General features: G+C 39.3%; 2 protein-coding genes across 2 annotated transcripts; both read right to left on the reverse strand.

Annotated features, from left to right (window-relative positions):
• Positions 1–62: 62 nt before the first annotated feature.
• On the reverse strand, positions 63–1,855 carry LOC104822861. Its single transcript, XM_010554223.1, has 3 exons — positions 561–1,855; positions 230–310; positions 63–126 (listed from the first exon to the last, which is right to left on the reverse strand). Exons 1-3 carry the CDS (start codon positions 1,853–1,855, stop codon positions 63–65), a joined length of 1,440 nt encoding a protein of 479 aa, XP_010552525.1.
• Positions 1,856–5,635: 3,780 nt separating this feature from the next.
• On the reverse strand, positions 5,636–8,556 carry LOC104822821 (cytochrome P450 83A1-like). The gene is made up of 2 exons (XM_010554173.1): positions 7,640–8,556; positions 5,636–6,352 (listed from the first exon to the last, which is right to left on the reverse strand). Exons 1-2 carry the CDS (start codon positions 8,534–8,536, stop codon positions 5,735–5,737), a joined length of 1,515 nt encoding a protein of 504 aa, XP_010552475.1. The 5' UTR covers positions 8,537–8,556; the 3' UTR covers positions 5,636–5,734.
• Between the last annotated feature and the right edge of the window lie 4,473 nt (positions 8,557–13,029).

A 13,029-nucleotide genomic window follows, 5' to 3' on the forward strand; every position in this document is an offset into this window, starting at 1 on the left:
AATGACTTCATACGTACATGCAGTCTCATACCTCTCATGGAGCACTTTGTCAACATGCGGTGTCATTTTTTGTGAATCATCGGCACATCCTGCTTCAACTCTATATCTATTGAACCATTCCACGGTCTTGGAGACACACATATCCAGAAGGCCCAGCACCAGAAACCTTTTGGCCTTCTTCATTACAGAATTTATTGATTCCGCCGCATTTGTTGTCAATAAATTGTACCTTTGACGCTTAAATTTACACCTTGCCCATTTCTCGGGATCAAGTTCTTCTTTCTGCATATACTCCGCAACTTTGGGATACCTACACAAACAATGGTCACATGTTTTAGAATAAGCAATGGTCACATGATCACAATATACAATAGCCACAATATACAAGTCACATGGTCACATGGTCACACGGTCACATGGTCACATGGTCACATTGATGATGGTCACATTGATGATGGTCACATGGTCACATGGTCACATGGTGACATGGTCACATGGTCACATGTTTCAGAATAATCACAATTTTAGATTAGGTAATAATGGTTAAAAAAACCTCGTACCTGTCCTTCATATCATTAAACAGGTCTTCAAATTCGTTCAACGTATAAGCTTCCGCGCATTTGAAGAACCGTTCGGCAATGGTATCACCTCTCGAACTTTTTCTTCCCATGCCTTTGTTAACCTTGACTTTCAAATTTTGTGCTATATGTCTCGCACAAAATCCGTGCCCTGCTTCTTTGTACACTTCGCTGACGGCTTTTATTATACTCCTATGTCGATCAGAAATCACAACAACATCAGGTCCATCTGGGATTGCCTTTATTAACATTTTCATAAACCATCTCCATGATGCATCTTTTTCTCTGTCAATAACCCCCCAGGCTAACGGATATAGGTGGTGGTCACCGTCTTGTGCCGTCGCAACGACCAATGTACCCTTGTATTGTCCCGTGAGAAATGTTGCATCAATTGCAACCACTTTACACATGTAATTCCATCCTCTTACCGCTGCACCCAATGCGAAGAAGAGATATTTGAAACTTTTGCCATCTTTGTCCAACTCAAGACCGACAATCGTTCCGGGATTTCTCTTTTGCAACATGTGCAACCACCCAGGAAGCTTTCTGAAATGCTCAGCAGGATCACCTCGAATCTCACTTTCAGCTTTGTGTTTACCTCGTAATGCCGTCAAATATGTTACGGTTGTACCGTACTTGGCTTTTACCATGTCTACAATTTCATGGGCTGAAGGGGTACTATCAAGTTTACCGGGAAATTCTTCCTTCAAATAATCCCGAACCAATTTCTTTGTACCCCTCAAAGCTTCGCTTGTTTCAGATACGGGTTTGCAGCTATGCATGGGATTGTGTTTTCTTACACTCCAACGCTCCGAGTTTAAAATCAATGCCGTTCGCAACTTCCAATTACAGCCCGATTCAGCAAATTTGCATCTTATTTCCCACAACTTTTTATCGGACTTCAGTGTACTGTAACGAAAACGACCCATAGCTACACCCTTGCGAACAAATTCTTGTGCTGCTACCTTATTGTCAAACTCATGGCCAATTGTGATATTTAAACCATCACTGAAACTGAATACAGAATTCGAAAACCGAGAGTCTGCTACTATCTCAATGGCCAAATCATCACCACCATCAGCACGATCCCCATCACATTCAGTCACTATAACATCCCTAAGACCACTAGAATGTTCACTGTCAGAAAGATGTATAACCTCTGCCACATTATTACTCCCAACTTTACTCTTAAAATTAGGGCTCAACATAACACAATCATCATAATCTATCCCATCTCGCTTCCTACTACCTCCAACACCACTTTCACCAGCAGGCATTATAGGTTGTTCTTCAACATTTTATTCACATTCACCTTTCACTCGTACCTCATCTATCTCCACATAAAGCATGCCTCACATTCCATTTATTTTATCCAGTAGATAAATATGAACATGCCTGTCATTCCATAGGTAGGTGGGCTTTCTGTTTTCTTTTATATTTGGTAAATAGCTCAGCTTGATCTCTACTTTATCTTTATCTACCTTCATCTCCGAACATAACTCTCTAACAAGTTCACTGTAGGTCATCTCCAAGGGGGGACAAAAGAATAACAATCTTTGGTTTTCCACAACCCTTCCTTCCCATTCATATTCTCCATTCTTATTCTGTATCCAAGCACCGTCGTATAGAAAATATATAATTGTTGACATCTCGTCTCGCCCTTCCATTATACCACTGGAAAACTGAGTTACAAAATGAAGATTAATTCGACCTTTCTCAACATTGTGATCATGTGACTATGTGACTTTGTGACCATTATTACCAATCTGACCATTCTGAAACATGTGACCATGTGATCATGTGACCTTGTGACCTTGTGACCTTGTAACCTTGTGACCATATGACCATGTGACCATGTGACCATGTGACCATGTGACCTTGTGACCGTGTGAATTTGTGACCTTGTAACCTTGTGACTATTGTGAGTCTGTTCCTATTGTCACCCATGTGACTGGTTTTCCTAATGACTCATGAACCATGTGACCAAATGACCCTGTAATAGTGTGACCGCGTGACCACTTCACCATATAACCCCTAATCTATTTGTATGATACACATTGTGACCATTATGTCATGTTTCTATAATCACCCATATAAGTGTTGTGCACATTGTGATCATTGTGACCCATATACCCACGTTGACATTCATGACAATTAACCTGTGTGACCCGTGACACAGAACGATGCTCGGAATGCATCCAAAATGCAGATCTGATACAGATCTTTGTTTACAAACGACACAACTACAGAAAACACAACAATTGAAGGGAAAAAAACCGCAACAACCATCAATGTGTATGAAAAAAACTGAGATTTCGACACAAACTTACCTATTTCCACTTTCATCACTGATTTCGCCTTGATTTGCCCGTGATTTTGTCCAAATTCGACAAATTTTGAAGACAAAATAGCTAAATGAGGAGGAGAGAGAAAACGCAGTAGAGAGAGAGAGCTTAGTCGACAATGGTGAGAGGAGGAGAGAGAAACCGTTTCTGAAGAAAGAGAAACCCTAAAAAAAAGGGAGTTTTTTTTTATTTTTTTAATTTATTGTAAAGGGTATTTGTGTAATTTGTGAATGAGAGGGGTATATTAGAAGTTGGAATTTTTTTTTTCAAGAGGAGGGTAGCACTAGAAGTCCTTGTAGCACATTGAGGGTAATTTGGAAGTTCCCCCTTATTGTGAAGAACGCTTTTCCCAAAAGTTCTTCGAGTATTAGTATCTTGAAAGCGTATTTCATTAGCATAAAAAATAACGGAACAATCCAATTCTTTATTGAGTTTCGGAATGGATAACATGTTCGTTTTAAGTTGTGAACATAGAGAGCATTTATATTTTTATCAAATAATTGAATAGAACCATGGCCAGCAATAGGTATTTTAGCATCATTTGCCACCGAAACAGTACCGAACATGGTCTGCATATTTTGAAACCGGTTATATTGAGAGAACATATGATTTGTCGCTCCCGAATCAACAATGATAGAGTTACGAGAGTCTCTGCCACGAAATTGTTGCGGCTTCAAATGGGGATGCAAGAACCAACATTTAGTTTTATCATGACCAGGTTTCTTGCAGTGTTCGCTAGTGGCGTTCCGCTTGTCCCTGTTGTATGCAGGCTGGAAAAATTTTCTGGACATGTTGGTTTCTTCGTGACTTGCTGGAAGAATATTTTTCTGAGCAGTTAAATGTGCCAAGTCGACAGAGCCACTGAACAGGTTTCTACTACACTCTTCCCTTTGGATAAGCATACATACTTCATCCATGGATGGGATCTTTTCTTGCCTAAGAACATGATAGACAAGATCAATGTAAATCCCATCTAAACACGAGAGAATCGAAAATACCTTGTCTTGTTCTTTCCGATCGGCAATGATTTTGAAATCTGCCGTGTCGGGTCGGAGTTGTTCATATTCGGCCCATAAGCTACTGATTTCGCCAAGGCACGTTTCAAAGGGATGACCTCCTTGCTGTATTGCAAAGAGAGCCTTCTTGATCTCGTAGATTCGACTCATGTTTGACAGGTTGCCATACACGAGCTTGAGTTTGTCCCAAATTGCTTTCGTTGTCTCTCAATGGATGTAGTTGTTGAGTATATGCGGAGCCAGAAAACTCTGAATAATTGCCGGAGCTTGTTGATCTTCCTGAAACCATTTGGTTGTTGTTGGATCAGAAAGTGAAACCTGCGTTGCTGGTTCTGTTGGTGTTGCTCCATCTGTCGATGTTTGTGTTGGAATAATTGATGTCGGTGGTGTCGGTTCTTGGGTCTGAAGGACGTGACTCCACAGACCTCTCCCAATGAGTGTTGTCCGAGCAGCTTTAGATCAAATCAAGTAATTTTTGCTGTCGAACACGGTTGGGATCAGCTTCGAAGTGAAGAATCCATTGTTTCAGAAGATAGATGTGTAAAGAAACAGAGAGAGAGTGGTATTTAGCCCTAGAGGCTCTGATATCATGAAAGAATTTAAGATTGGGTTGTTGACAGAAATTGGCGAAGGAGAGAATCAGAGAAATGTCAAGAGAATACTGGAGATTATGTCTTCTTCATTGCTAATTCAGCAGAGAACAATATTCAACCTTATAAAAGGCATGCTCCTAATACAATGTTTGAGAAATAGAAAGTGTATCCTGATAAATGGAAACATGTGTTTTTGATGGAAATGCAGAGATCCTGTTGCCAATTTGCTCTCCTTCGATGCTTCAATCCTCCAACGGTTTGCTAAGCCCAACATCAGTCCATGGGCTGAACCATTCGTCAACTATTGGTGATTAATTGGGTGTGTTCAACACATTGCGGATGATTCGTCTGGTTTAACAATCCAGTACTTCATTTCAAATAAGTACCCATGACTGTGATATATATCCAATACATATGATCATCTATCACGCCTCATACTACTATTAATATATCATTGTTCCCACAAAGATACGCGACTAGAGAATTTATGATCATTCATAACGAGACATGAATTTCATCATTTATTCAATATGCCAAACAAATAAAGAATCAAACATTTAATCATGCAACCATTCATAAAAATGTCAATACTAATGTATCAGTACTTATATCGTAGAACATCATAGAACATCTAAACAAAAAACTCTCACTTGTTCTAATTATCTTCTAGTAAACATATGATGTCCATATCCCTATGTAAACATATATATGTATATACTCTTGTGAATCACATATTATAAAAAAACATATATGTATGTATATATATATATATGTTTTATATATATGTCTTTCTTTTTTATATTTTTATATGAATATATATTATATCTATATCTTTTTTAATCTTTCGTGAAATGAAAATTTTACGTATGACATTGGTGATGTGGTATATCTGGGTGGCTCGGCAAATTTTATACAATTGGCGAATTCGTCAAATTTTTTATACAACTAGGGGTTGTGTCGATTTATGATTGAAAATGATAAGTTTGTGTATTTTATTATAAAATTGGAAGTTTATTTATTTATTTGTTTATTTATCAAATATTAAAAATTTTAATTTTTTTTTGCGATTACCCGTATATGTATTTAGCATTGAGAAAGGGTTTTCAATTTTTAATTCATAATTCATTAAAAGATGTTACACTTCACCATACACTATTAGGTTGACGGCTCTACAAGGAAGAAGTCACACGTAATTACAAATCTTAGTAAACCTTCTCCGGAATAAGCACGAGAGGTTCAGCCTTCGGCATAGCAATGCCAATCTTCACGTCCATGTCGATATCCTCGGGTTTCAGATCGTACGGAAGCTTGAAGTTGTATTTGTAGAGAAGGTTAGCGTACGGAAGCTCGAGCATGGCCGCAGCCAAATTCACGGCAGGGCACATCCTTCGGCCCGACCCAAACGGGATCAGCTCAAAATCGTTTCCCTTGAAATCGACACCGTTCTTCTCTTCCAAGAACCTTTCGGGCCTAAATTCTTGCGGATCTTCGCCCCATAACTTCTCATCTCGTGTTAGGGCCCATATATTGACATTGACGGTAGTTCCTGCAGGGATATCATAGCCGCCTATCTCAGAATCTTCCACGCAAGTTCGAGGCGAGAGTAGCGGTATGACGGGTTCGATCCTTAGCGTTTCTTTCACAAGGGCTTTGAAGTAGGGAAGCTTGGAAATGTCGTCTTCCGTTACGAAACCTCTGTTTCCGACTAAGTCTCTCAGTTCAGCCTGAGCTTTGTCCATCACTTCCGGGCACTTCATAAGATATGTTAGTCCCCACACGACCACCGCAGCCGCAGAGTCTGTTCCCGCCACCATCATGTCCTTTCCAGACCAATGAATGCATAAAAGTGAGAAAGTGTTTATCATCAATATAAACCGGCTCGACAAAATTGTATTTGCAAATTCGATCAAACCGGTGTTCTCTAAAGGAGCTAGAGACGTATAAAAACGAGTCTATAAACATTCTAACTTATCAAGATTGTGGCCTTCACATTTTCAAGAGTGAAAAAATAAAGAACAATCTTATCATATTCTATCGTATTCATTAATTTTACGAAATTTGTAGTTTCTGTTATTGCAATTATTTGCACATGTGTTTTTTGGTTGTTCAGTGGTTATTGCAGGTTCAACAAACTTGAGAGATTTCAGGAGAAGAATACGACGAGATAGAGCTCATGCAAATCTGAGGTACAGCTGACAAGTTTCAGATAAAGTCAAAGACTGAGAGATTGAGATGGATTCAATGTCAACCACTTGAAGAGAGATTTTAGGGAAAGCAATATGAAGAGATACAGCCACAAAGTTTGGATTTGACTCCAAGAGATGAAGATAGAATCAAAGCTAAGAAGATTTGAGGAGATTTAAGATAGAGACAAGATCTTGGAGATAAAGTAAAAAATTGAAGAGATAGAGATAAAGATAAGATCTTGGAGATAGAGATGAAATCGAAGAGAATCAAGGACGAGTCTATCAAATCAATTCGTGGAGATCTAAGGCGAACTGGAGGAGTCTATATAAAGGAGACACAAGTTGCATATTAGTTCTTACGGAGAGCAAAGCATATTTTTCTATAGAGAGATTTTTGGTGAGTGAGCACTCACTATTTGAGTGAGTGTGTGTCTGAGAAAGAGACCGATTGGGTAAATCTCTTTTCTCTGTTGAGTGTTTGGGCGTGGATCTGAGGGGGAGACCTAATGGAAAAATCTCCGTTCTTTTGGTGAGCGTTTACGTTTGGTAAGGTTTTTGATCGGTAGAATTCATTGTGAGAGTGGGTGTTAAGTAGCTCTAACAAAAAGTGAGTTGTACTTGACTTTTTCTCAAGTGAATAGAACTGGTTAGTTTTTTCCTTTACTCTTTGAGGGTCCGGTTTCATGATTTTATATAAGAGTATATAAAGTTCGTGATTTTACATGAACTTTTTAAAAAAGTTGGTCATTTTTTTTAGGCGATTGTCCCAAAAATATAAAACAAATCTGACAACATCCTATGTTAAAATTCGACAACATCATAAGTTCGAGCCAATAAACACCAAAACAAGTTTATTTACGGACCATAGTACACATAAAGCAGTTGCCCGAATCCAATTTACTTGTGTGTGAGGAGACTTACCAAGATCATGGCCTTCACATTTTCAAGGGTGAACTTGGTTGAGAAGAAAGGCTGATCTCTGTACATTTCCATCAAGAGATCAATCATACTCTCGGTTTCGGGTTTACTCCTATTTGGGTCAAGTGCCTCGTCGACGAGCTCTTGCAAGTAAGCATCTTGTAATCGAAAAGTTTCTTTCATATAAGCCGTAAGCCCCGTAATATCATCAACAAACGTACAGAACGGGAAGAGATCGGAAAAGAACGTTGTCCCCCAAAGGCCTTGAATCCGACCTAATATCCCGATAAATCTCTTCATCTGGACATCGTCCTCGTTGTGATTCTTCCCGAACGCTTGTCGGCATACGACGGAGTTGGTGTAAGTCACCATAAGCTCACTTATATCAACGGCTCGCAATCTCCCGGCCGCTTCCGATACCTTATCCATCGAACGACGTGTTTCTTGCTCTCTGATGTACCGGAAACTCGCTACCCGGCTCGGAGAGAAGAGGTGAAGGATACTCATCTTCTTCATTTCCTTATGATACACGTTATAGTTCTGAAACGCCATGTCCCGTGCTTCGTACGTCAAGAACACCTGAGCTCGCTGCTCGGGACGGTTCACAAAGTCGAGGTCTCTGGTCTTGAGAAGCTCCTCGGCCAGCTCGGCAGACGAAATCACAACCGTTTTCCGGGCACCGAGTTTGTAGGACAAAATCGGACCGTATGTTTTGGATAGATTGTAGAGGAAACGTTGGGGGTTAACCTTCTGGATCATGAGGAGGTTTCCGATTATAGGAAGTCCCTTAGGTCCCGGAGGTAAACGGTGACGTTTCATTTTAGGGTTTCGGAGGAGGAAGAATGCAAGCGTGGCTGCGAAGACAAGGGTGGTGGTGAGGCTAATGATAAAATTATCCATTTGTTTTAGTGGTGGTCTGATCTCCGAGCTGATTTTGGGAAGATTAAATAAAGATAATGGAAGTCTGACTAAGTCGTACTTGCAACCTATTCAAGAAATTACATCACTTTATTGAATTATTGAGCACCTATTTATTGTATGGAAATTAAGTCACAACAGAAACGGGTAGCATTAGTAATGCGTGCGTTCTTGCTGCCAGCATTTATTATTTTTTTATAATTCAAAAAATTCAATTGACTTTTGACCTATTACATTCCATAAAACTCAGAATAAATTGTACTTTTCAAAATATTTGTAGTTTTAGATTATTTTTTTATATTTCAAAATATTTGTCATTCTATATTTTTCAAAATATTTTTTTATAATATTTTCCAATTTTATCCCAACCAAATTTCAATAACGTTGTTTTTATTATCAAATAAGGATATATATGACTTTCTTTCTCTTTCCTTAAAAAATATGAAATAACCTAAAACAAAAAATATTTTTTACTCCCCCGTATGTAAAATCAAACATGGACCTTACGAACAAGCAGACGAATAGTCTCCACCATTCCTCACACACAAAATTCATCATTAGACCATATCTCCGTTTATTTTATTATCTCGAGATTCTTCGTAAAGTCTATAAATCATTACAAATCATTTGCAAAATGTCTTGGAAATGCATTCAATAACTACAAATCATTTTGCAAATGTTTTAGAACGTATTCGACAGATTGGTACTAGAGTATACTGCTGGTTAAACCGGTATAATATTGTCTTATTCAGTTTATAATATGATGTGAATTCTACAAGTAGTTCATGTGTTTTTTATTTGATTATATGACATAACAGAAAATTTTAATTTAATTCTATTTTTTAAATTCAATAGTTGCCACCCTATTTTTGGTCAATTTTGAGGTTCTTAAGTTCGTATTGATATCATTCTAAAAAAAACAAAACAAGAGAGAATATTGCCTTGTAAACCTGTACTTTTTAAATTTTATCGAATAAATAAATAAATTCCTAATTTTGTAAAAAATCTACAAATTTTACAATTTTTGTCACAAAAACATATAAACCCTGATTCCGTTAGAAATATTGATGAGTTTGCCTAAGAATCTGTTTTATCAGTTGAAATATTCTGAGGGAAAGATAAGGTTTGAGAGAGTCTAAATGAGTCCGAAGGTTTGGTCTTGTAACAACCCAAGAATTAAAAAAAAAATTGTCTGGACCGACCGGTCTAGACAATCGGCAAGATCAGACGAACACAGCGACCTAGACCAACCGGTCCAGACGTAGACCGATCAGTCCAGACGCTGTGCAGACGAAAAAGTCGCGATTTTCTACCCGAAAACGACGTTTACCCGTCAATCATCGACCAAAAATCCGGATTTTTCAACCCTTGGGCCTGATTTCTATCCGGAATTGTCGAATCCGAGCCTTGATTAACCCTCTCCCCCCTTCAGTTCTTCATCATCTCCCTCAATACTCACCCCTCTCTGCAAATCTGAAAAATTCTCTCTCAAATTGAAGAAATTAACGCTCAAATCGATTTCTAGAGAGCAAGAGGAGCATCACCAAGCTTCCCATTCAACACCCAGAGCTCGAGTTTAACCCAGTTGAGTGAATTCGAGTTTAATTCGGAAGTCTGTTGACATGGGGTTTGAGTTTTTGTGTGATTCTTGCGAAATTGTTGGTTGATTCTTGTTTGTGTAATTCTGGTGAATTCCGCGGCGTAGACCGACCGGTCTAGGGGTTAGACCGACCGATCTAGGTCTGCAGAAGAAATCGCGAAATTCTAAAGTTGAAGACGAAGCCTAGACTGACTAGTCCAGAGGCTTGACCGATCGGTCTAGACCGAAATCAGATCGAGACCAAAACCAAGCGTAGACCGATCGGTCTATAATCTAGACCGACCGGTCTGGATCAAAAATCAGACTGAGACCTAAACCTGCCTACTAGACCGATCGGTCTAGTATCTAGATCGATCGGTCTGGACGAAAAATCAGTCTGGTCGGTCTGACCTCAGACCGACCCAAAAAAAAACTAACGGAACCTTGAAAATACACTAGGTGAGGAAGTGAAAAACTAGATTAGTCGGACCTAATATTACCCCTACTCAATATAGTGAAAAAGTGAAAAATAAAAAATAAACCGAAAATACGGGTCAGACCGGACCCCATGTAGTCTGAACCCAAAAATGGATAACATATAAGCCTAAAAACCACGGAATGAACCGAACTGGTTATCCGGGCGGACCGGAACAAGATAGGTCAAACCGGAGGTATAATTTGGTAATTTAATTTAATTAGAAAGACTCAAAGAAAATATGTAAATGAATATAAAAGACTACGCATGCAGAAATGCATGTATAGTAAATAAACTATATAAATGCGTGTGACTGTGGTAGCTGGCATGACGTTAACGTTAATTCGAAAGGGTTCGGATTAACTTTTAGCGCGTAATTGTAGAAACGGACATTTGTGAATGATTGCACGATGTTTGCGAGATTGTGTCCCATTCCATGGGTCATCCGATCCGGTTCGGATGTCACCCATATGGGATATGATTGTGAATGTGGCGATAACCTAATTGCGCCAACGTTCGATTGATATGACGGTTATGGGCACCCAAATGACTTGCGTAGATAGCCGATTGTAGTCGGTACTATTGCGTGATGAGGAAAATACGAATCTTGGTAACAGCGCCAACGTTTCCGTTAGCGACGGAGCGGATTCTGGGATATGATTATCCCGAGGATGGGGCATATACACATACGTGAGATTCGGATATATTGGGGTCTCCCTAGGAGGTGGTACGGACTTACTCTGCCAGGTTTGGGCACGAACCTGACAAGTATTTCCGCGACGGATGGCCGGCGAGGGGGTCTTGCAGCGATTGGCTCTCTCGTTATAGTCGATGGCGTCGGTGGTAGCTGATGTCTGGTGAACTCCGGTATTGAGAGGTGACATCAATATCGGCGCGAGGTGACACACCTAGTATCGAGAGGTGACATCGATGCTAGGGTGGGGTGATGTGTTCGGGCGGAGTAATATATATTTATACTGGATCCGGGTGATTGTGGAGTAGATGGATTACGAGGAGAGAGATGGTTGTGCTATGCACATGAGGAATATATTACCTACGCATGGTTCACATAGAGACGATTTGACGGACTATGTCCTGCGACTTGTTGTACGGACTTGATTGTGATTGCTGACATGATTATCGTGATTCCATGTTTCAATTCCTGTTTATTAGAGTATTAGTATATATATATATATATATTTGATTTCTCTGATTCCATGAGAATAGAACTCCGGGTTATGCCTGAGTTCAATCTCTAAGCAATTAGCTTAGGACGTTGTTACGCAATGTTTCAGGTCGTGAGCAGCAGTAGCCGCAGAGCGGACATCAGAGACTTGGGTGACCTGTCGATTAATCATGTATAATTATTTACTATGGTACATTTTAGCTTTTGGGAAAAACGGTTTATATTATACCAGTGGTAGACTTTTACGGTTTGTAATAATTTTATCACTACCACTCGTTATGTATAATTATCTCTAGAATAATGTATCATATATGTATGTATGAATGTTTTCCTTTCGCTAACTTTGAAAAGAAAAATTTTAAATTCCCGCGGATTTTTGGAATTGAGTTTTTTTTTTAGTTGTCCATGTGACGCAACTCGTAATGCGGGATATGGGTTTCGGATGTCATAGGTCTTCTTCGTTTAAAAAGGACCCGCCTCTCTCTGTTTTTAGTAGTGTATTTTCTTCAGCAATTCTTTCTCTCTCTACGATCTCGAAGCTTGTATCTATACCAAGTTCATTTTGGTAGTGAAATCGGCCTCTCTGAGATGTAGGATCAATCATATTGATTGATATGAACTCATAATTCTGGTGTTCTTCTTCTTTTTCGATTCTCGTAAATTCTCATGTTCGGTTGATCTGGAATCGGGTGAGTTAGGGTTATCGGTGAGTTCATCGCGTTCGACAGTTCGAGTGAGAACCTTAATTCAGTACAGGCGGTATCAGAGCCCAGTTGTTTTGGGCTATCGATTCGTGGAAAAGATCAGGATAGAGAATTGGAAATCTAAAGTTAGATATGGCAACTCCGATGCAGAAACTCGATGTTGAGAAGTTCGATGGTAAGAACGATTTTGTTCTATGGAAAGAGAAGATCCATATTGGGTTGAAGATTATGGGATTGGAAGATATGCTTCATGATGATCCGACAACATGGATCTTGAATCAAGGGTCCAAGATCGGAGATGAATTGAAAACCCCAATGCAAGTTTCCGCTGCAGAGGATTTGACTGCAGATGGTTCCGTCATATCAGAAGTTGGCTCAACATGAACTACAAGATTGTCTACAATAGAAGGTTAAGGGAAAACGGTTGAGAAAACCTACCAAGAACGAGCATGTAGAAGCAAGAAAGTGAGAATTTTTTTTTTATAATCAGGATGGTTCCTTCGGATATATCTGATCAAATCCTTGCTGAAC

The sequence above is a fragment of the Tarenaya hassleriana genome, unplaced genomic scaffold (assembly GCF_000463585.1).
Source record: "Tarenaya hassleriana unplaced genomic scaffold, ASM46358v1 Cleome38, whole genome shotgun sequence".
NCBI classification, from domain to species: Eukaryota; Viridiplantae; Streptophyta; class Magnoliopsida; order Brassicales; family Cleomaceae; genus Tarenaya; species Tarenaya hassleriana.

Excerpts from the sequence above, each read along its gene's own strand:
- LOC104822821 (XM_010554173.1), bottom strand. The coding sequence starts at position 8,536 with ATGGATAATTTTATCATTAGCCTCACCACCACCCTTGTCTTCGCAGCC. Across the intron at positions 6,353-7,639 it reads ATGTGAAGGCCATGATCTTG|GACATGATGGTGGCGGGAAC; the intron begins GTAAGTCTCCTC and ends TGGTCTGGAAAG.
- LOC104822861 (XM_010554223.1), bottom strand. The coding sequence starts at position 1,855 with ATGCCTGCTGGTGAAAGTGGTGTTGGAGGTAGTAGGAAGCGAGATGGG. Across the intron at positions 311-560 it reads TTTAATGATATGAAGGACAG|GTATCCCAAAGTTGCGGAGT; the intron begins GTACGAGGTTTT and ends TTGTTTGTGTAG. Across the intron at positions 127-229 it reads TGTAAATTTAAGCGTCAAAG|ACCGTGGAATGGTTCAATAG; the intron begins GTACAATTTATT and ends TGTGTCTCCAAG.